This window comes from Talpa occidentalis, unplaced genomic scaffold, assembly GCF_014898055.3.
Source record: "Talpa occidentalis isolate TD23 unplaced genomic scaffold, MPIMG_talOcc4v2.1 talOcc4.11, whole genome shotgun sequence".
Classification (NCBI taxonomy): Eukaryota; Metazoa; Chordata; class Mammalia; order Eulipotyphla; family Talpidae; genus Talpa; species Talpa occidentalis.
The window spans coordinates 25,354,115-25,378,851 of record NW_023601104.1 but is presented as its reverse complement, the minus strand read 5'-3'; the positions used below and the strand labels follow the sequence as shown (position 1 = coordinate 25,378,851).

At 41.5% G+C, this 24,737-nt stretch overlaps 1 protein-coding gene across 1 annotated transcript in view; it reads left to right on the top strand.

The window, feature by feature from the left end:
- The window catches only part of MYO1E (myosin IE), a 194,153-nt gene that overhangs the window by 117,708 nt on the left and 51,708 nt on the right, over positions 1–24,737 (top strand). The window contains exons 7-16 of the mRNA XM_037502590.2: positions 1,493–1,624; positions 4,366–4,500; positions 5,878–6,010; positions 10,425–10,621; positions 13,654–13,734; positions 14,021–14,107; positions 16,795–16,881; positions 17,812–17,979; positions 19,032–19,117; positions 21,181–21,262. Of these exons, the coding sequence (XP_037358487.1) occupies positions 1,493–1,624; positions 4,366–4,500; positions 5,878–6,010; positions 10,425–10,621; positions 13,654–13,734; positions 14,021–14,107; positions 16,795–16,881; positions 17,812–17,979; positions 19,032–19,117; positions 21,181–21,262 (1,188 nt within the window). The remainder of the gene's footprint in view (positions 1–1,492; positions 1,625–4,365; positions 4,501–5,877; positions 6,011–10,424; positions 10,622–13,653; positions 13,735–14,020; positions 14,108–16,794; positions 16,882–17,811; positions 17,980–19,031; positions 19,118–21,180; positions 21,263–24,737) is intronic.

The following is a 24,737-nucleotide window of genomic DNA, read 5'->3' as shown; positions in this document are numbered from 1 at the left end:
AACCTCTTGATCTGGGCACCAGCCCTAAAGTCTCTGATTTACTTGTCTAGGGTAGCTCTGGCCACCAGCTTTCTGGACAGGCTCCCAAGCAGCCAAGATGACCAACATTGCTGGAAGGACTTGAGAATTTGCCTCTTACTCTTACTGCCTCTGCCCTTCCTGGATTTGCTGTCCTGTTGGTTTTATTCCCACCCCAGACTGGTGGGGAATTTGGGTTGAGAGGAGACTTGGGTCGACACAGAACTACTCCCTCTAGAACATTCCAAAAGGAAAAGATGGTACAGTATTGGCTCCATCAGGAAGTACAGAGTTGTTTAGCAATATTTTTTAGGAACCACTATAATTCAGGATAGCTGGTTTCTAACCTTCTCTGTATCTGGTGCTTCTGAGTGTTTGTTTGGGGCTTCTTTTGGGGGTGGGGAGGGGGTAGGAGTCATTAGATTAAGGACAATTAGATGGTGGTCTTCTTCTGTAGCCTTTTTCACACCTGGAATGAGCAAGTTACTTGACCAGAACACAGTTTCTACTGGGTGCGTGGGGAATGTGAAAAACACAGCAGTGTGCCTTTTTTGTTCCTCCTGAGTTTATGGTTTTAGTTCTAGACTTGAGGGCCCTACAGCATTCAGTCCTGATAAGGGAAGATTTTGTCAGGTGTAAATTTTTTTAAATATCAAATGTGATTACTGTTGGACTGGGCTTGCCCTCCAGTTTGACCCCAGGCCACAGCACTCCCTGCTGCTCACATTTCCATCTCTACATTCTCCCCTTTTCCTTTATTTAATTTTACCCTCCTTTACCCTGAGGGCACTTAAAACTTCTGAGAATTGTAGAGAAACTAGAATCTGGTGAGGAAAAAAATGATATTTACTTCAATCTGGACACCATTATCAGCTAAATTCCAGGGTTTCATTCTTCTTTGTTCCCTATTAGCTGTAATTGAAAAGGATATGTTAACAGCAGCAGTAGCAAAAACCCTACATCCACAGCTAGGTGAAAAGAGCTTTATAATCAAGTGGCTTGTTTTAATTTTATGCAAGCATTTTAGATGCACCAGAAGTTAAAGGGACTGCTTTTGCCCAAGCCATTAAAAATAAGTCTGTTGGGGAAAAATTACTTCCTCTGAAAGTCTGGTAAGAGTTCTCACTTGTTACATCAGGGGGCCAGATCCTGTGATTTTCTGTTTTGTTCTCCACATCTTCTGGTTTAGCGGGCAAGCACTGATGGGAAATGCACAGGAATATAATATACCCTTATTTAGTTGGACCAGCATGGTGGATTCTCTCTCATTACAGAATTGTGTGATTGGACAAAAGCCTGGCTTATTTATTGTCTGATACAAAAGAATAAGGAAGTCCAGGCCAGGACTGGGAATAATTACGAATGTATTTTTCATTAATGAATTTCCTTGAATTATATATTATATCCAGAGCCTGTTTGGAACATCATGTGTTTATTCACCAGCCATTGAAGGAAATGCCTAACTTTCTTACAGGGAAAATACTTTGAAATCCAGTTCAGTCCAGGTGGGGAACCAGATGGTGGAAAGATCTCCAACTTCCTTCTAGAAAAATCTCGGGTGGTCATGAGGAATCCTGGAGAGCGGAGTTTTCACATATTTTACCAGGTTTGCATTTATATATTTTTCTTTCCTACTTCCTTATCTCTTCTCTACAAGAAAAAGTTGTTTTCTCTCAGCTTGCAGGTTTAGACAATCTAATCTGGCAAATCAGGGAGTATTTATATGAGTATGTCAGTGTACAAAAGAATTATGAGAATGTCCCTTCCCACAAAGAGAATAAGTTCTAGTTGGGGTGAGAAGACAAAATCTTTGCAAAAGATAAATAGCCAAGCAAATGTGAAATAGCTTCACAACAAAAGTAGGAGTATTTGATTCTTTGTCAAATAGGACTTCACATGGGGAGATTTGGCAGAGATGGTCGGGAGAGGTGCTAATATGGTGAGGCGAGATGGTAGGGAGGGGCAGAGTAAAATGGTAAGTCAGATGGCCTGAACAAGACAGTGGAGGTGGGAGAGCAAAGAGCTAGTCAGTGAGGCGGGCCTCAATCAGTTTAGAAGGACAGAAGTCCCCCAAAATGAACTGTTGAATGAAAGACTCAAAATAGACTTGGAATCTTTAATGACAGATTGTAGAGTCTTGACTTACTTGGCATCTCTGTAGCGTTTGAGGCTACAGCAGTGTGCCGGCTGCTTTTAAGTTCTATTCCAGGCTTCAGTGACAGTCAGGTTTGACTTTTTTTAAATACTTAAAAAATGATGCCATAAACAATTTTTTTTTTTATGTTTGGGTTTCCATACATGTATATCCTATATTTGGACTCCATATTAGATGTCCTTTGAAGAAAGACTTACAAGTGTTTTTTGTTTTAGTTCTGTTTTGTTATAGTTTAATGAACACTGGATTTTGAAGAATTTAAATTGTATAGGTAGTGCACATAGATTGTTTTCAATTATGTAGGCAGTTTAGTGATGGCACATAATTCTTGTCAGTACCTATTGGTTGGGAGAATACAGATAGGACCAAAAGCTTGCGTGAATGCAGTGATGACTTTCATTGTATCAATCAAAGAAACGTGTAGATTATGATGAATAATTTTGCATATCATATGGATAGTATTTTATTGATTGAGCATAGACAGAAGCTCACAATCATTTCCAGGACCCCTTTTAATAAAGACCAGCCTCACTCCTATCCAGAAGTCCGGAAGTCTGATAAGATAGCTCTTCTGGCTACCACCCTGTGGCTGAATCCAGCAGCCCTGTGTTGGTCTCCAGACCTCTGCTCCATCCCTTCTCCCAAGAGCCTAGAGCTTCTATTCTGCCACTTGGAAGGTTGAGAATCACCAGAGTAGGCTCTGGGGAAGTGATGGGCCCAGAAAGAAGGAGTTCAGGCCTCTTCATAAAATAATAGTCATAAAAGCTGAGAAGTAGTTGAGACTCCTGTGAGAGTGGAGAGAAAAATAGTGCCTCTACAGACTTGGGGAGCTGGGGACTATCTGGAAGATGAGGCGGCATTGAGGAACCTTGGAAGTCCTTGGAGGAGGAAATCCAGGATCCTGTGGGGAAGCTCAGGGTAGGGCAAGTGGCAGGATGGACGCTCTAGGCTCTTGAAGGAAGGGATGGAGTAGGGTCTGGGGACCAACACAGGGCTGGTGGTTTTAGCCACTGGGAAGTAGCCAGAAGAGTCATCTTATCTCATGGTGCGGGGATGCAGCCAGAATGCAAATGCAGAGGCTAAGCTGATGAGGAAGTTTGCTTGAAGAAGTTTGCAAAGTCAAGGCAAAGCTTCTTAAGAAGGCAATGAACAGTATGTTTGTATATAGAAAAGTTAGAGAAAGCGGGCATTGACAATGGAAATGACGGAGTGGGGGCACTACTACATGAGATAGGTGGGGAGAAGGCTAAGAAAGAGGGGAGAAAAGTTCTTCCTAGACCACACACACACCCAATAACAACAACAAAAGGGAAAATAGGAAGGGGGTGGTACAAAAAGATTTGAGGAAAAAAAGAAGAAAACCAAGGGAAGTTGATGTCATGGGATGACCTAGACTTTCTGTAATGGAAATGAGCCCCCCCTTTTGCGGGGCTGTGGAGCCAAGATGATTCGAGGAACTTGGCCAAGATGGAGAAGAGGAACTAGAGCAATCACTGTTTTCTTAAATCCTGCCGGGTTGGAGCCTGTGTTGAGCAAGAGCTAGCTCGCATGGGCTGTGTGCATCGGCCCATCAGTTGTGTTTTCTTGCTAATCCCAAATCAGTCATAGTAGGAGTATTTACACCACAAAACTCAGCAAACCCTACAGATCCATGCCCCCCGCCGCCAGAAGTGATTAACATTTTCCAGCATTCCACCGCTGGAAGTCCCTTAAGAGGGCCTTGCTCAGAAGTTAGGCAAATATCAGTGACAGACAGATGGCACTTTGGTTAGGAGGTTTCAGGACACTGGAGCACGGGCCTCCTGCTTTGAGATGCATGGTGGGCCAGGAACACTTTAAGCAGCTGTAAATTGACCAGGAACTAGGTAGCCATAGCCTGGTTTTCTGCTCTTCCCAGGGATCTCCCTCTGTAACACTGTGGTGCCCTGTTGGAACTAGGGAGATTCTCAGTCCTTACAGATCTTCTCAGCATCCAGAACCAGAATTTGCAGGGATGACTTGGCTACTTACAAATAGAGCAGATATCCTGAAGCCTCTTCATATTTTGGAGACGGGGACCACTGATCATTTCAGAAAGCAGGCATAGACTATCCCATCACCTGGTTTTTGTTTGGGGTGGGGGAGGTGGGGTGGTGAGAACCCCTAAGGGCCTGCTTTGTGGTCCGCATTCTGCATTCTTTCACTCTACCCAGCTCATCGAGGGCGCCTCTGCGGAGCAGAAGCACAGCCTTGGCATCACCAGCATGGACTATTATTACTACCTGAGCCTCTCCGGGTCCTACAAGGTAGATGACATCGATGACAGACGGGACTTTCAGGAAACACTGGTAAGTGCTGGCGCAGGGCCCGGACCAGAACTGCTCTCCAGACTGGGTGTTGCCTGTGGTAGGAAGGGCAGGGAAGGCCAACAAAACCAAGAGCAGTGTGAAATTCCCACCTCATTCTGCTGAAACACTCCATTTCACAAAACACGTTTCAACACCCTTGAGTGGCTATGTGGCCAGTGTCCTGAGGACCACTTCCTGATTTGAGATGGGTAAAAAAGTGAATTCATCATTACCGCCTGTAGTAGTGCCTATTAACTGGTAACAACAATTGTGGGTAATACATTTACCAGATCTGTTTGCAGATTGCTTGCACAATTGTTGAACTGTTTCCTTAGGAAGGCAAAGCAAAGAGCATTCTAAGGCTCTCCATCTGATTTAGCAGTTTTAGAACACCTTCGGTCTTTTTCTGCTCTCTCTCTTCACCTCTGCGCTATACAGGTGACAGGGTGAGCCTCTGCCCCGGGCTTTCCACACTGTCTGTAAGTTATGGGACAAGGTGTGAAGGCAGGTAGATTCTTCAAGCATCACATTCTGGGGGAAACAACTTAATAGACAATCTGGAGCTTTCCAAGATGGGCTGGTGACCTCTTTACTCCCCAGGAACTGTGTCACCACTGCCCTTCGAGTCAGCAACCAGCCCCCACTGGAAAACCCTGAATGGGCATTTGGAGATACAATTTGAAGAAAACCAACCTTTGTTCCGGAAAGGGACAGGATGTTTAAATAGACTGTATCCTGGGTGTCAGGAAAAAGGAAGATATCATGAGGTCATATGACCTCAAAGGAGCTGGGAGGAAAATACAGCTAAGGGGACTGTGTAGGCCCCAGCATTACAGTTCTCTTAGGATATGGCTGACAAATACTGGGGCATCTCAGCTGTCTTTTAACCAAGATTTTTAAAATGATGTTTGTATTAGATATCCTGGTGATTTTAAATCAAGATCCTTCGGCAAGTGCGATCTGTACTAAGCCCACCCCCACCCCCAATGAAGGGGAAGATCAATCTCTGGGGACCCAAAGAGGGGATACCAGCTCCCTGAGAAGATAGGGGTGGCAACAAGAGCACATTAAGGGACAAGGACAGACTCTAGGAAGTTGTTGCTCCCAGTAACTCCCCTGAGAAATCTCTTTCCCCTGGGAACTCTCTGGCCCTCATTCCAGGATGAGTCCTGCTGTGTTTGAAGACGAGCTACCCTTTCAGCAGGACTGTGACGCAAGAATCATATCATTGGCCAGTGATGTCACCATGCAGGGGCTTCCAGGCACTGTCACAAAATAAGCCACACACCGCATGACCCGACCTAAGCTTTGGCTTCTTTATTATGTGCTTAGAAAGCTGGTGACCCACTTGTCTCCGTAATTTCTCTTCCCTTCCAGCATGCCATGAATGTTATCGGGATCTTTGCGGAAGAGCAAACCCTGGTGCTGCAGATAGTGGCGGGAGTTCTCCACCTGGGAAACATCAGCTTCAAAGAAGTCGGGAATTATGCGGCCGTGGAGAGTGAAGAGTGTGAGTAGCTTTGGCATATAATTGTTGAGTGAGGGAAACGAGCGTCTAGCTATGAGCACTTTCCTTTGCATAGATCTCCACTGGGGTGTTTTAGGAAGAGACCAGAAATCTTCCATGTCTTGCTGTGGCAGAGCATTGTGGTCTCGTGAGAGTCTAGGCCTCTTCTGTGCACCTGCCTTTCCTGCCTACATCCCCAAATCACGAGCAATTAAGGAAATTATTTCAGTTTCTCTTTAAACCTTGGGGAAGACTGGCAGAATTTTTACATTTAGGTTTAAAAATAAAGTCACATCTTTAATGAAGATTAGAGTAATAGCTAAATAATTCAAAAGTACTGTTTCCTACTGAAAATCTTTTCAATAACTGATCTTGACAGTCTGTATTCACCTGAAGGCCCTAAAGCGCCAGTGATCAGATCTATGTCAATACAGAAAGCTCACAGTAGATTTGATTTTATAAGCAGCATAAAAATGGATTTTGATATTGTATTGATTTGGTCACCTTTACATTATTATTATTATTATTATTATTGTTTATTATGTTATTATATTATTGTTATAAAGCATTATATCATAGTAGTGGTCATCTCTATAATAACCAGAGGTAGTAGACCTAGATGATCATTTTTACCCTTGGAGATGAACGCAGGTATTTCTGCAGAGATGCGTTACTGGCTTTGCATGCCTATGGTCTACCACAAACTGTGGCGAGGAACTGTAGCCTCTTAGCCATCTGACGGCTTTCCAGGCTGCTTTCAGAACCCACACATCCTTTAACCACCCAGGAAGACATTTCTTCCTTTCTCAGCATTCTTCAAGGAGATAAATTTAGATCTTAGTAATAAATAGTATCCCACTCATTGCTGACAACGCAATGAGGCTATTTCCATTCCAAATAAGGTTCTTTTTTATATTTTTGTTTTCTTTTGTGATAAAAGAGGGAAGTTGTGCTAACTTCAGATGTCTATCTGCTATAGAGATAAATGAATTATATTTACTGGGGAAGGGAGTGAGACAGAAATAACAATATACAGGGTGTGTAGAAATATCACCTAATAATTATAACTATGTTTTTAGGCTTTATGTACATTATCGTCCACATAACAAGCACTGTGTTCAGGAGGTCACAGTAACAGTTTGCATTTTTCTTGATAGTTTCTGTGGAAGCACACTGGATTTCTCTTGTCTTAGATAGTACAATCCTTTATTGCCTCTTTATACTGAAAAACACAGTCGTGACACTGATATAGCAAGCATTCCCCTGGAGGCTTTAGCCAAGAAGAGCTTGGTTGCACTGTAACATCCTGACAAATAGCCTCTCAGCCAGCTGGGTAATACCCAGGATTGGCAGTTGCCTGTGAAGTTCCTGGATTTGAAGGGGTAGAGGAATGGCAATCAAGAAAGCCTGCTCTTACAGTCAGAGAAGTCTGATAAGTGTCCTCCCAAAACAGTGTTCCGTTCTGTCAGTAATGCCTTAAATAATCTGATTAACATGGGTATGCAGTGAAAGTTCTCCCATCTACCCCTTTCCAGTCAACTTTCCAGAGTGAACCAAAGTTTCTAGTCTCTTATATTCCTTTCAGGAGTTGTGTGTTCCAGAGCTACTTGACACATATGCATTCTTTTTCTTCATTTTTATGCATCAATTGGAGCATATTATGATGTTTTATCCTTGCTTTTTTGCTTAACGGTATATCTTGGAGTTTATCCTGTGTCCTTTCGCTAAGGAGCTTCATACTTTGTATAACTGCATAAATTTTCATGGAGTTGTCTATAATTATTGAACCAAATTTGGATTTTGTTTTGCTACCTGTTTCCAGTTTCTTTGTCTTATCTACATTTCAGATTTAAACAGGAAAATCAAGTCCAGTTCTGCTTTACACTTTAATGCAGTAGTAGAAATCTACCTTCATTGTGAAAATGTACAGAAACTTGATGTTACAATAGATTTTTTTTTGTTCTCCCTAGCCCTGATAAACTAGACCAGTTACATAGCATATTTAAATTACTCAATGTCTCCTCCCTTCCCCCAGCCTCCAAGCTTCCTTACTGCCCACTTGCACACACCCTTATGGAAATTCACAGCTTGGAGGAAGTCAGTGTGAGCAGTCCTGTCATTCAGTACTAAGGCAGCCACTGAAGGAAATACAAGGCCATAAAAACTTGCGCTTGGAAAACACGGCATGGAATATTTTCAAAGCAAGTCTTGATTTCCGCTCTAGACCTCTTAGCTGTTTCCCTAAGCTGGCAAATGATTCTTGGCCCAATCCCATTCTTTATTTTTCGGGTGGCTGTGGTCCTTCTCTTGTGTGCTCTTGAGGTAGATGACACATGGAAGAATAGAGTACTTCTTTGCCATCTCTTCTATTTCATCTCAAGCACGCTTTTCTTAGCCCATATTACTGTCGTTCTTGAGCTATGGTCCTAAAGACAATGGCATAAATATTTTTACCAAATATTTTAATCCTGTCCCTATTGTAGCATGTTAGGGAGAAGACCATATTTACAAAACTGATAAATTGAGGCTAATTACTTGTATCAAACTATTCGCTGTGAAGTTACCATGACTACTGATGGGCGCTGGTGAACTGACTGTAGATCGCCCACTGTATCAAGTGAGGGATGCGTTTCCCTACCTGTCTGCCTGGGGATGGTGCTCATAACCAACATTATGGCTTCCCCCTAGTGATGGCCTCTTCTGTGTCAGAAACTTGGTTAATGTGTCAAGACTCACAACAACCCGGTGTGTGTCTAACCCTGTGATTTATGCTCTGTATAAAGGCAAGTTTTAGTTTATTGCAAGACACATCCAGATTCCTAAATATATGTGTTAACATTAAAACTAAACTAAAGGAAATGGTCACTGGGAAATCTGTGATTTACCATTGGTTGTATTGACATGCTCTTTGTGAAAGGAAGCCATTCTGTGGCTTAGAGCATTTCTGTGAAACAGTCATACAGATAAAGAATACCTTGTTCTGACACTCTACTTTTTCAAAATATGTTCACTGACTTAATGTCACTGGAAGGTATATACCGAGAAATGTCATTGCATTCTAACACCATCTGTGAAACTGAAACAGATTACTCCTTATTGGGAGTCTTGTGATTTTTAAGCATTATCCAGAGGACTTTAACATTATCCTTTTATCAGAAAATTTTAATAAAGCTTTATGCGGAGAAAGAAGACTGATATTCAAGTTCAGGAGTTTGATTGGTATTCATAAAAATCTTTTATTCATAATTGGAAAAATCCAAGCTTTCGTTCATGCCCAATGATGGCCTTGTTTATTCACCTTAGACTGTTCTTACTAGATAATCCATTTGTGTTGCCAGCCCTCCTGGTGAGTTTTGTGACCTGAAATGAGTTGCTGAGCCTGGGGCCCTCTGCTTTTCTCTCCGTAGACCATAAATGATGCCACTACTTGTTCTTACAGTGGGGCAGGCAGGCCTGATCCTCTCCATTTCACTCCCTGCATCACCCCTGGAGAAATTCTGGAGAAATTTTATAATGCCCCTTCCAAAGCCATCCAGACCCCTGTACCTTCAGCCCCAATACACCAGCTCTTCCATCAGGGTTTTCATTGTCACCTTAACTTTCAGCTGTAGCCAGTGCTGGCCTACTCACTGTTCTCGAGCAGCGGCCTGATTCCTCATCTTTGCCCATTCTGTTCCTCACCATTAGCCCTTCTTTCTCCTCTGCATCTGTACAAATCCTGTTTATCCTTTCGGCCCCACTGAAATCCCACCTCTTTCCCCAGCAAGTAGTGATATCTTCCTGTTCTAAATTCCCTCCAATTCTATTGTCCAGGTCATATAGTTGACCTCTGTGTTTGCTAAGCTCTATTTGCTTCATCTAGATACTGTCTCCAGGGTTCCTTGTGTCCTGTCCTCTCATTTTAGAAACAGTACACATAATAGGCACTCAATACATATGTGAGTTTGGTTGTAATTATTAACTCAGGGATATCGAGTGCTTAAAGTTCTTTGGGAATGGTGCTGTGAAAACACTGTACCAGAAAGGAAGAAAACACTATTTGGAGCCAAAGAAATGTTTCTTGATTTAGTTCCTTCCGGGCTGTCTTGCTGCAAGCTTGGAGAGATGTCCATTTTAGGCATTTAGCTGTGATCTCAGTAGGAGGGATTGGTTTGCCATCCTTCTTGGATCACTGATTTGTGTTATTTGAAGTCTCAGTCATCATCGGAATTGACTCATATAATAGAACAATTGGGAAAAACAAAGTGGATGGGTGTGTGGGGGATTGCTGATAAGCAATCTTCACTGGAATGAGAAATCTTGGGGCCTAATCATGGAGTCTTATATGTACACCTGCGCACACAGGTGCCTTCACGTGTTTGTGAGATGAATTGTTAAGTTTATGACAGATAAACATGTTTTGTTTTGTTTTCTATAGTTTTGGCTTTTCCTGCCTATCTCTTGGGGATTAACCAGGACCGGTTGAAAGAAAAGCTTACCAGCCGGCAGATGGATAGCAAGTGGGGAGGCAAGTCAGAGTCCATCCACGTGACCCTCAATGTGGAGCAAGCCTGTTACACCAGGGACGCCCTCGCCAAGGCCCTGCATGCCCGGGTCTTTGATTTCTTGGTAGATGTAAGTAAATACAGGTTGACATTTGTAATGCTTTATAGTTTAACTATAAAGAGTAAAGTTACTGAAGGTTTTGTTTTCACATTTGGCTCATTCTTTATAACCATAATCTTACTCCCTCACTTTTTATGGTTTCACTCTTGGATCATTGAATCAATCCTGCTTTTACTTCTAGAATTTTCCACTAAAAATTCTTTAAGTGGAAATTCTTTCCATTAACTAAAGCTAATATGGTAACAGCTTCTTTGTGGAAAAAATATTTAGTCAAGCCAGACTACTGACCAGCAAGAGGAAACCCGTGAGCATGAACCTTTCTTGACTTTTGAGCTGAAAGGTTTAGGAGTGTCATTTTTGTGATCTATTATGTGTTATATATTAACCCAAAACTTAGTGATTTAAAGCAATAAGCACTTAATTCTCTCCCAGTTTCTGTGGGCCAGCTTTTGAGAAGTGACTTAGCTGGTGATTCTAACAATATTGCGGCTGAGGTGCTACAGTCATCCCCAGGCTTGGCCGAGGGGATGACTTTCCCAAGACCTCGCACTTACATGACTGTTGCCATGATACTCCATTCTTCGCTATTTATGCTGCTTTTAGCTGATTGAATGTCCAAACAACATGGTATTTGCTTTCCCTAGAGTGAGTGATCTAAGAGCAAGGAAAAAGCTACCAAGCTTTTAATGTCCTAATCTTGGACTAGGTATTGTCACTCTGACATATTCCTTTCATGAAAAGCAAGTCATTAAGTATAGCTCACACTGAAAGGTAAGAGAATTAGTTTCCACCTTTTGAAGAGAGGAGTTCAAAGCGTTTGTGGATATATTTTGAACTATCTTACTTTTTTTGGATGGCATAGCCATATATATATACGTATACATATATACACTTCTATTTGTATGCATATTTATATAAAAGTGTATATACACATATATACACTTTTATATAAATATGCATACAAATGCATATTTATGTATATATACCACATATAGATTCTGAAAATGAGTCTTCCAGTGGGTAGAATTGCCTGTGACAGTCTACTTAACATAGCCTCTGAGCGGTAGAATAATAATAGCAAACACATATATAGCTTTTACTATGTGCCAGATACTGTTCAAAGCATTCTAGAAAAAAATAACTCAATTCTTACAACAGCCCTGTGACTTAGATATAATTATCTCTGCAGATAAGTTAATTAAGGCACAGAGAAGGTTTCTGATCCAAGGTCACACAACCTTGGATTAAGATAGATTAAGAGATTAATTAAGAGATAGATTAAGAGATAGATTAACCCAGGTAATTTGAGATAGATTAACCCAGGTAATTTGCCATAACTCCTAGCTATTGTCCTTCATTTTTTTTATATTCAAGTTAGAAATAACCCTAGGGGGCCCCTAGTCAATGGGTAACAGGATGGCCATTAGATCCAAAAAGTTTGAATCTAGGCAACAACTAGGAGTCTTCAGGATTGGTTAGGTCTGGCTAGGGTAGGAAGGGCAGGGTGGGGTAATTCTATTTACTTTTTGTGACTTTTTTGAAGATGAGATTGCTTGGGAAGTTCAGGGTCACACTGAACGATAGTGAGGCTTTCAGCTTGTCCACCCCTTGTTTTACTGATAAGGGAATCCTGACCTCGTTATTGGTGGGTTTGCCCACCACCAATTAGAAAGGGGGTTGTGCAGAGCTGGGACTAGATCTCACATATTTCTCTTTGTTCAGTGTACCTTCCAGCTCCTTCCACATTATTTCTTTTCTGTTTTCCCTCTGGTTTTTTTTTTTTTGTTGTTGTTGTTAACATTGTAAAAGGGATGGATGCCTTGTGAAGGTGATAAGTGTCAACAGAGCTGACATTTATCAGGCACTTAACTAAGTGCTATGTACCATTATTCATATGTTATTTTCTTTGCTTTGAAAATACCTCTGGTATTTCAAAATTCTTTCAGGTACTACCACCTCTAGGAATTTTTCTCTTTAATTCCTCACCCTGCTGCAGCCCCCCATAATCCACTCTAACACACACCTACCCTACAGACATTAATTCTATTCCATTGAATTGCACATCTCAGAGCGATCAGAACACAGATCCAGGCATCATACTACTTAAATTTAATCCCAAGCTCTGCCTCTTACCAGTTTGGTCTTAAGGATTATGTTATCACTCTTATGTGAGGATTATAATGTGAATTAAATGAAATAGCACATTTCTTAGCAAAGTCTTGACAGATGTTAAATATATTAAGCTGCTTTTATTATTATCACTTTAATTGTAATTCCTGGCACCAATATCCATAGTTGGCTAACCTACTCTATAAGCTCCTGAGAACAGAGACTGTCCTCTCTTTGACGTCAGTGGCATATTGCGTTAGGTGATCATTGCATTGGGCAAAGGGAATATTTACAGATCTTGTAATGTTGGTTCTTTATATTGCCAAAAACCAGGTTTTACTTCTCTCATAGTTTTCAAAACTCCCTGGAAAAAAAAAAAAAAAAAAACCCCAACTAATTCTGACTTATATTAATGGCTTTCATCACTAAGCAAAAAAAACAAATTTTTTTACCATAGCTCCACATGGTTTCCCAAAGTTAGGTTACACTGAGACTGTATTTTTTTTTAAAGATTTATTTATTTATGCATACAAGAACTGGGGTACAGGCCAGAGTTTTGGGGGATGACAGGACTCACTAGAGACAGAGCAGGGAACAGAATAGGCAGATCGACCAAAATACACTGCTGAGGGGAGCAGCAGGTGAGTCAGGAGAGGTCTGCTGCACCATGTGGGTCACCTCCCTGGCCGGGGATCAAACTTATGCTGCAGTGGCTGCGGTGAGCTTCATAGGTTGCATCTCAACTACTTGCCCCACCAGGGAGGCCCCAACACAGAGACTGTGTTTAAATGGCAATTCACCTGTCTCCTTGGCCTGTCTCTAATAGGCAGTAGTATTTGCCGTGCTCAATCTTGCTTCACTTTCCTCCTTATACGTTCATTTACAGTATGAAAGGAAAGGAATTAATTACCTTACTCTTTATTTTCTCCTAGTCCATCAACAAAGCAATGGAGAAGGATCATGAAGAATACAACATCGGTGTCCTGGATATCTATGGCTTTGAAATATTCCAGGTAAGAATAATTGGAGACTGGGCAGAGTAATACATTTCATCTGACTTGAAAGAAGTAATTCTAAGTACTGAAAAATAGGCAAGATGGCTCATTTTTGTCCTTGTGAGTTCTTCATGTACCTTTACCAAATTAGATTCTCCTAAATGTAAACTAGGCTGCTTTTTACTGATGCCTCCAACATGTCTCTTAAGGCTTTTCACATTGAAACATTTCACTAAATCACTCAAGAAATAACTTTAACACAATTTTGCAGAAAGAATTACATGCAAATAACTTTTTCTTTCAGAAAAACGGCTTTGAACAGTTTTGCATCAATTTTGTTAATGAAAAATTACAGCAGATTTTTATTGAACTGACATTAAAAGCAGAACAGGTAAGGAGTCCCTCTTCCTTCATTGTGTTCTACTTATAATTTGTTTGAACAGTATAGATTTCCCTCTTTCAGTAATAGATTCACGTTTTAGTTTCATTAAAAAATGTATTTTAAAAAGTCAACCAGAAAGACCATATGCCCTTGTGACATTTTAGTCTATAAGATTATGTATATCATCTGCATTTTCTTTTTTCCTTTAAGCAAATAGTGCTATGAAGTTAGACTTATGACTGGCTGCTTTTCCTACTCTGACTCACTGACCAAGTGGGAAGGAATATGGAAATCCAACCACAATTTTCTGTGGCACATACTTTGTTCCAAAGGAACAACTGGGCTTCTCAGATTCACTCTACTCTTAATCTTCCCCAAAACATACGTATTTAATAAAACTGGTGTTTTAATTCTGACTTGAGGTTATATGCCTGCCTTATAGTTTCTTCTGAAAGACCAGTATAGATTCCTCTTATTCTGGATACCATATTGTTTTTGATTACTAGAAGAAATAAAAAAAACTTTGTTGTAATGAAGTTGCCACAAAGCAGGTCACTTAAAACAGTAGAAAGATTCATTGTCACAATTCAGAAGGCCAATGACCAAAATGAAAGTGTCACTAGGCCACACTCCTTCCAAAAGGTCTAGAGGAAAAGCCTTTCATGCCTCTTCTAGCTTCTGGTAGCTATTGGCCTTCCTTGTCTTGTGGTAGCAAAACTCCAACCTCTTCCTTGTTCTTCACTGGCCGTTTTCTGTCTGTGTCTCTCTCTCACCACATCTCCTTCACCTTTCTCTTGTAAATACGCCTGTTAGGTTAAGGATCGCCCTAAATCCAAGATGATTTCACTTTCAAAATTCTTAATTAATTTTATCTACAAAGATCCTATATCCCAAACCTCACATTATGAGGTTGTAGGTGGATATGAAATTTTAGGGAAACTGGGTCTCCCAGGTGGCACAGGGGTTAAAGTCTCAGCACTATCAAGCTGTTGCCAGCTACTGTGACATGAGTTGGATCCCCCTCCAGGGAGCAACCCACATGGTGCAGCAGATCTCTCCGTGTTTCACCCGCTGCTCCCTTCAGCAGTGTATTTCAGTAGATTCGCCTGTTCTCTTCCCCATTCTGTCTGAATCCTCACATTCCCTGCACCTCTGGCCTATACCCCAGTTTTTGTATGCATAAATAAATAAAATAAATCTGTTAAAAAAAGAAATTTTAGGGAAACTTATGCAACCTATTATGCATATCAAAGGCTGTTTGGGGGGACATTTAGTCTTGAGAGTGTTCATGACTTTGCTTAGGAATCTCATAAACCTCCACCCTGGGATTCTAGCTATTTACTACTTCCTGGTAGTTAGAGTGAAGCAATCAAGGAGGCAGGTATAGTAGAGACTGAAATGGGAGAAGTGGCAGAGGCTAGATCTCATAGGAACTTTACAGGGCTTGGCAAAGGCCTAATGTAAATGTGATGGGGAACCATTGGAGAATTTTGAGCACAGAGTAACATAATTTATGGTGATTTTGATTTTGTTGTTTTTTGGGGTTTTTTTTAAAGACTATTCTGGATCTATTGACTTATAGGATCGAGTGAGACAGCAGAAATTTAAAAATCCAATTAAAGATTATTGTAGGAGACTGAGCAAAAAATGGTGGGGACATTGATACTAGCAGGAGAGGTGGTGACATTGTGAGAAGTGGTAAGATTCTGCATAGATTTTATAAATTGATCCAACAAAATTTGCTCAAAATAGGAAGCAATAAGCTAAGAAGGAAAGAGGTATCAAAGATCATTCTAACCTTAGCAGTTTGAATAATAGGGCCAAGTGAGACTGTCTACTAAAGGGCAACAATAGGGGAACAGTGGGTTGGACATGGTGTGGGAATGAGAAATCAGAATGCTCCTAACCGTGTTACATTTCGAGGGCTAGAATTCATTCTAGAGGAAACACCAATATATGAAATAAACATGACTGGAAGTCAATGGCAAGTTTACACTGGAGCAGCATTTGGGGGTTATAAACTGGTAGGTGCCAGAGTTGTCTGAAATCACCTGGAAAGGACGCTGAAAGGTCAGACCCTGAAACTCCATCATATAAAAATCCAGAAAGACGAGCAAGTGAGCAAAGGAAGCTAACAAAACAAGACTGGTGAGGAAGGAGAAAACCAGAGTATGTAGTGTTCATCAAGTTAAATGGACAACTAACCTGAGTGAAGGACTTCCCTTTATTTATTTTTATTTTTTTGTGGGATCCTCGCCGGTGGCCGGGGAACGAACTGGCACTGCAGAGGCTGCGGGCTGCCTCACAGCCCAGCGCTCAACCACTGCGCCACCAGGGGAGGCCCAAGGAGGGCAACTTCCCTTTAAGGGCGTAGATGCTGATGTGTTCTGCCCTCCTGTGTTAAATTCAGAGATTGCTGTATAACTGGACCTACAGATTAAATTACCATTTTTATATGTCAAAAAAATGAATGTGTAGTAGGAATTTCATGTGGTTCAAACGGAACATAAAAATTACCAATGAAATGTTCCTTTTCTAGCCCTTTTAAAAAAAAAAAATTACAAGTTCCCAGATCTTGTGGAAGGGCATTCAAGTTTTTCTTTCATGGTGAATTATATGTTTTTGATATCCATTTGTGCAGTGCTCCAGCTAATTTTCAGTGGGTAATAATGTGAACTCCTGCCTCTGTCCTACAGGAAGAATATGTTCAAGAGGGAATAAGATGGACACCCATTGAGTACTTCAATAACAAAATCGTGTGTGACCTCATAGAGAATAAAGTTGTAAGTACTAGTCAGCTTTTGTTTTCCCTGTTACTGTTTTAGAATAGGGAAAATGACAACTCTGATTTGCAGAAAGTGTTAGTAGCAATTACATTAATTTGGGGTATATGTGTATGTATGAAAAGAGAGCTGTAGAGCTTTGTTCTTATAAATATCAAGATGTATAGATGAGCAAAATATCAATTGACAAATGGAACTTCTTACTGAATTCTAAAAGAAGGCAATTGTCACTTATGTTGCTGTCATAGCACATGAGGAGCCATAAAATTGAGCCTGTCTTCCATTCATACACTTTGTAGGACTTTAGCCCTAGGAGTTATTCAAAGGAAAATGAAAGGAATGTGGATGGCACTCTCTACACTACTGTTTTTCTTAACCCAAAAAAGTGAAAACACCCATAGGCAATTCGGTCATTAAATAAACTACAGCATATCAGAGCTAGGGATTATAGCCATTGAAATGGTACATCTGACAAGTGACATGAAGAGTGATTATAAAATGTGACATGTGATGGAGTGTGTACCCTGGATAAAACATGGCACTATAGGTAATGGACTGAAAGCAACATTAAGAAATGCATCAGGGCCAAAAGAAAATGTTTTTTTCTTTGGAGTTTTCTTAAATCAATTTAGCTCAAATAGGAGCTAGCAGATAATGATCTGTGTATGACTTTGAATAGAACGTCAGGGAGTTAAACTATTTTTTTTTTTTTTTTTTTGGTCCGGAAAATGTACTTTCTTCATTGGTAGAGCTAAGTGGTAACTCCCATTTGGGATTATTAATTGCATTCTTGCTCAAAGGAAAAGGCTGACTTTTGAGATGGTATCTTAACTCTAGGGCACTGTTTCCTTGCTTAGTAAAAGACTTGATAAGCATTATATATTTTAGAACAGTCACTGAATTGGGGCTTTGCCTTCTTGGTCCCATCAGAACCCTCCCGGGATCATGAGCATCCTGGATGACGTGTGTGCCACCATGCACGCGGTTGGGGAGGGTGCAGACCAGACACTGCTCCAGAAACTTCAGATGCAGATCGGGAGTCATGAACACTTCAACAGCTGGAACCAGGGCTTCATTATTCACCATTACGCGGGGAAGGTATGGCCAGAGAGCGGGGGCTCAACAGGAAAGTGGAAGCCATCTTTTTCCATGCCTCCTTGTTTTAAGTCTTTTGATCTTTTATCTGTTTTCTATATGATGCAACTAACAGCAATATCCTTGGAGTTTCATCTGCCTCACTGTGTCTTCATAAAACACTCATTCTTAATGCAACACCGTGAGACCTATGAAATACATAGAGAAGCAAACAAAAAAATAGTAGACACTGCTGCATGTTTTTGAAGCATGAGTCATCCTTAATATAAGTGCGAACCGTGAATATAACACAGACCTGAATCGGCACATATCAGCTGCTGAGGGAGTGTACTTATCTTACCTCCAGATGCAGTCACAAGGCCACATTCCTTACCTGCCCCTGCCGACCATTAATATGGACTGAGGACACACTTGGGTGTTTGTTCTCACAAAATACATGAGTATTGGGTGCCTACTGGATACACAGCTTTGTGTGGGTGTTAGTGATACAAAAGGAAGTAAATTGAGATCATGGTAACTGGGGACTTCTTAGATCTGTGAAAACCCCCTACTCTCACTTTCATCCCAATTAATCCCTTGTTAACCAGGGTCCCTGAGCTTGGGGTTTTGACTGAATTGGTCCAACTCTGACACCATTTGCAGGAAAAATGGCAAAACCTCACTTATTTGGTATATTGCACTGGAGTCATGAGCATAGGAGTTTTATTTTATTCCATCTTAGCTAAAATATAGGGAAAGAATAAAGTTTGTTATGAGACACCCTTAAGGATCTGGGGGAAGAAGGAGTATGTGATCGTGAGAGCTCGAGTCCGGGTCCTAGATCACCTGGTGGTGAAGGCAGCCAGAGAACATTCATCAGCATCCAAATACCAATCCTTTGTATTTGTAATGAGCTAAATAAAACACGACACCCTTCCTGTGACAGTTCATGCCAGCATTCCAAATGCTACCCCCGGAAATACACACGCGCTGGTGAGGAGAGCCTCGCTGTGTGGATTTGTTGTTCAATGAAATGTTCAAAGGATATAATTAAATTTCTTCCCATTCCCGGCCAGGTATCCTATGACATGGATGGCTTTTGTGAAAGGAACCGTGATGTGCTGTTCATGGATCTGATTGAGCTTATGCAGAGCAGTGAGCTGTAAGTGTGTTCCCCGTGTGAAAGTGGGTATTAGTTTAATCAAACTTGCAAACTTGCTGCATTCTGTTCCCATGAACGTTTGGGTCTGGGTTATCATTGAAGAATTTGGCCTACTCAAAATAGTTTTTCCAGTTTCAGTCTCTCCCTCACCCCCCTAATACTTCCCTCCCCAAATTCCATGTGTTTACTGCACTCCCTGCAGGACCCCTAACTTCATCATTTTCAAAGGGTTTTATCTAAGAATATAATAGTCTGGTTTTGTGATACTTTGTCCTTGGAGTGTCAGCCTAAGAATTCTCATGGACACTCAATTTTTTTTTTTTTTTAAGCCATTGATTTAGCAAGATTCAAGTTAATCTGATTCCCTGAAACAGTGAGGAAGTGGCAGAGGCAACTCACAAAGAATGTATGGCCTCAGAATTCGGTTTTTGCTCCTAAAACCTAAGTTGTAAGGGTAGAAGCAGTAGGCACATCTCCCTTGCAAGTTGATGGAGCTCCCAGCACCAGCTCTGCCCTACCCTTTTCTTTTAACTTTGCTGCAAAGGTTTGCAAGATCCTAGGCAATAAATAGGAGACATAACTTATACGATCAGGACTGTACATGCCAGGCAAGTACAATATTGCACAGTTTTCCAGATTTTACAATATTTAGAGCTGCCTCCAATTAATAACTGCCCTTTTAGTCTCTATTTCTTAAATTGCCACAATGTCAAGATTAACTTCCTCCATAAATAGCAGTGAGTCTGAAGATTTCCTAGAAAAGTCTAACTGCAAAGAAATAAAAACTAACTCCTTTTCATGCCCTGGTTGGAAGTTCTGCTCCATTTAACTCTCTTCTCCTCTCCCACAATTTCTACCCCTCCCCCAACCCTCCTCTCTCCACCCCTGCACTTCTTTGCCTTCATTTCCCCTATTTGGAGATTCTGACACACAAAATCTATTTGTTCTTCTCTTAAAAGGTCAGGTAAGCCACAAGTCCTGTCTTGTGGGTTTTATGACAGTCAGGTGCAGTCAGCTTTCAGAGATTGTTTTTTTAATTATTAAAATCACTGCCAAGTTCCAGAGCTATTGATGCTTTTGCATAAACTTCTATCATTTAAACATGGTCTCTCCTTTAGTAAACACATTTGCTGGGAAAAAAATCTATAATTATGTCTGGTCAAGTTAAAAGTAGATTGCTGGGGAGACTTCCTAGAAAAGACAAGATGCCCAAAAAAGCATTTTGGAGGAATCAAATTTGAGTGTCAAGTTGCTCATTTACACCGATCACTTCATTTGGCAAATGTTTATTGTGCCTTTTTTGTGCAGCAGACATCGTGCATATCAAGGTGATTGTCCCTGCCCTGGGTCCTGACAAGGCAGTCGTGTAAATAAATGTAGCTCAGTTAGAATTATTAATGAAAGTACTTACAGTGGACAAAGCATTCATGAGCTATAATAGTTCTACTTAAAATTGCTTAATACTTACAAGCAGGGTTTATCCAGATTTTTTTGCATGGGGGTTGGTTGGAGGAGCAGGAATGAGTGCGTAACTAGCATCTAGTAGGCAAAGGTGACTGAGGCTGCACAATATCCCACAGTTTGTTGGAGCATCCCCACCCCAGAATTCTCCATCCCCAAATGCCAAATATCTACAGCGTCCAGGTTAAAAACGTTACTGTAAAGCAAAACAGAATCTGCCCTGGGACTGGACAGGGCTGATGAGGTCTCTGAGCTCTGGTCTGTTTTGTAAATCTTAACTCAGCAAACTCATCCTGGCCCCACTTGGGGGTGTCCTGTGTCAAGGTATACCTCCACTCCAGTGAGTGGGGAAATCAGAAAGGTCATTTTTAAATTTATTTTTCAGGCTTAGTCTCCAAGATGCTTATATCTCAGAATTCCTGTGTTTCTTTTATCCAGGGCTCATTTTCCCAGGTCATACCTGGAAGGCTTGTGCTTTGGGTCACATGCGCTTTCTGGAGCCAAGGTTCTGGATCTCTGAACAGGCCTCCTCCTCATTCGCGATGGAAGCAGGTTTTCCACCCCCGACGCACTTACTGATTACTAATCCATTCTTTTTCCAGACCTTTTATAAAATCTTTGTTTCCGGAAAATCTGCAAGCTGACAAGAAAGGGCGCCCAACTACTGCCGGAAGCAAAATAAAGGTTGGTTCTATTTTGAGATGTTCATAGATTCCTATCAGAGGCAGGGGTTTGTAAGAGTCAGGAACTACACCCCTGGGCCAGGGTGAGGTCAGTGAGAAGTGAAGAGTTGGTTATAGAAGATGCCCAGAAGTAAGGCGACTGCCTGAACAAGGTTACAGGATGCAAGATGAATTTGACTTGGCTGTGCTGAAACCCCAAATGGATGCTACGTAGCTTGGTAGTCAGCAGATGAAAATCAGCTACTTTCGAAGAGGAAACTGTTTTCAACTGAATCTGGAAGAATTCACATTAAACAATCAGAAACATTTTTTGATTCAGAGCCGCATTTGGGGTTTTGATGACAGTTTTCCAGACCAGAATGTAAATGTTGCCGATTGTGAAACTTAACATACCTAAAATTCTCTTGGACCTTTAATGTATACACCTTCCTCAGTGGGTCTCGCAGGCCCCTTTCTGCAGATCACAGCCCACTGACCCCGAAATGACTTGAAGAGGCGTTCCTGCAGTGTTCCTGGGGGACCCCTGTGGGCATGCACTGTGTCATCTGGACCGTGGTGTGATAACTCATTGTTCCTGGTTAGATTCTGAATTCAGAGCTGTGTCCAAACACACTTGGTGTGTTTGGTGTTCTTTGCAAAATTGCCACTAAAGTTTTTTAAAAATCATACCAGTTAAATACCACCCCCGTTTTAATAATCAGCGGGACCATTGACTGATTAAGTGTAGGACTCGAGTTTAATAGCATATATTCAAATCACTGCTCTGGCTTTTACTAGCTGTGTGATTGCCAGTAAATCTCCCACTGCTTGTTTTGCTTTACCTGTAAAATGAAGATCTGCGTACTTATCTTAAAGGAGTTCTGTGATGATTAAATTCAATAATCCTATGGCATTTTAGCACATTGCTAAAACTTAATACGCACACAATGCATATGATCCTCTATTACATTCTAGTGTCAGTCCCTTCCCGTGTGTCACTTTTACTCATCTTTGCACAATTTTTTATTTTTGATCCTTTATTGAAGTATCATTGTACTATGACATTGTATAAGTTTTAGGAGTATTTCATTATAAAATAAACATTTGTATATAATATATTCAGCACTGAAAGTCCAATTTCAACTTTGACCATCCAGTAGACCACTTTTACCAGTCTACACCCCACCATCTCTGTGTAATTCTAAGGGGGCTCTTGCATGTGCGTGTGCTGGCTCCCCTCCTAACTGTCCCCTCAGTCCCTCTGTGTGTCTACATCCTACAAGTCCCTTTCTCAGTGCCCCCTGGGATAAGCCCAGCCTTGTGGACATAGTTGTTATTGTGTGTTCTGTTGGCTCTTCGCTGAGTGTTTTGTGTATGGAAACCTACTTCCCCAGTCCCTGGTAAGTTTCCTGAGGACAAGGAAGCTGACTGGAATAAAGAAAATGACTTTGAAACCTCATAGTAGTGAGGTTTTCAATGCCTTAGGGTTTTGTAGAACAAGTCAGATGCAATCTGGACTCGGCATGGAGGGTAGAAGCTTCTGCGGTTAGGGACAACCATGTTGAAAGAACTAGAGAACTTCAGCAGTCTAGGGCTGGGCTCTAGATTGGGTTTCCTGAAACAGATTGCTGAGAGCAAAAAGCAGATGCAATTCTCATGAGGGCCCAGATATTAATGTCTGTCTGAAGCTTCTGACTCATGCCTTCATTTCAAGGTCCTGGATAAGCACTAGCTCTGGCCTGGAAAGTCTAGTCACAAGACTGTCACATTCAGATCCAAGGGGCTCAGATCATCAAGGTTGCAATGACTCACTTTCAAGTGGTCTGGAATTTCGGCTGAACTTATTCCCTATAAAAAAGAGGGTGGTGATAGGATCCTTTTTCTCCTCTTGGAAGACTTGACTCCTTTCTTTTCTTCATATTCTTGTTTAGTTGAATGCTCAAAATTGCCATCTTCTGGGTATGCTCAAAACAGCAGGACTGCAAGAATGACTATCATCTGGGGAGGTTGGACAGCTTTCTAGGGGAATGGTGCTGTGCAGGGTCTCACCCAGGTGGTGGCGTGTGTGACCTACGTCTGATGCTCTGCCTGCATGTAGAAGTAAAATTCTCCCTGTTTTATGCCTCCCCTCTAAGACACCTCTTAGAGTTGCATTGCCATGCCAGATCTTGTACTTCCTATATCTTCACTGTTTTGCACGTGTCATTAAGCATCACCTTAGTGATAATCCCTCAAGTGTAAGCATTCAAAGAGTTCTTGAGTTCTTTGGACAGAGATTTATATATTCAAGGTAGTTTTAGTGTTGGGTATTTTATTGCATTCTAATCCTTTAAAAGATAAAACTGATCTATGATTTAATGAACAGAATACTCATTTGTTTAGGACTTCCATTATCTTCATGAATAACAGTGTTCTAAATTTAATAACACTTGATTTTTGAGGCTTTGCTAAATTCTACAGTGCTGTGGCTGGATGGGACCAGTATGAGATAGAGCCGCCTAGGTAGAGAGAAGTAGAACTGAGTGGGAGCAGACAGCATGGGTTGCACTGTAGCTCTAAGTGAGACTGGGCCTTGAGGGAGCGAGGTGTGGCAGGAGATACAAGCATCATACAGTGTTTGGACTGGTTGACTTTTTTTTTGGATAGTTGAGTGGATTTGACTGTTAACAGGCAGAAATATAGCAACGGCATCCTTAGCTGAGATTTCTGTGGCAAGATGATTTTTGTCCTGAAGGAAGGCCAAGGCACCCTAAGTTTGGGCATCTGAGGGGCACAAGGTGCAGTCATGATGCTGGAGATTCTTGTAGGTGGCCTTGTCAAAGGGTCAGAAGGTGGGGTGCTTGAATGGGCTTTCTTGGGTTTGATGGCAGTCCCTTTTCACTTCTCTGGTTTTGCAGAGAGGCAGACTGAAGGGACAAATCCTCATCACACTCAAGCTTCAGAAAACAGATCTGCAGCACCCCTGATGATCCTTGTCACAGCAAAGGCGAAGCTGCCATAGTGATGACTTAGGGGAAGTCTGGGCCAGACAGGTTGAATTTTAACATATATTCCAACCATCAGGGTAAGATAGCACAGGGGCCTCCCTGGTGGTGCAAGGGGTTAAGTCTCAGCACTATGAAGCTATCCACAGCCACTGCACAAGAGTTCTGTCTCCCACCAGGGAGCTGACCTACATGGCACGGCAGACCTCTCCTGTCTCGCCTTCTGCTCCCCATTCTGGTTAATCCTCTAACCCCCTGCACCTCTGGCCTACACCCCAGCTCTTAAGATATCAGAGGTCTTCTAATTCAGCCTACTTAGATTACAAATGAAGAAACTGAGAGCTATGGAAATTTAGGATTTGTCTTGTAGTTTACAAATAGCAGAGGCCAAGACCCCAACTCGGACTTCTGGTAGTATGTGTTGAGACTGCTTTGATTCTAAGCCTTCTCCTACTTTCCTGCCCCGTCTTTGGTCATATTTGACACCTGCTTCTTCTGTTGGGCAAGTGGCCC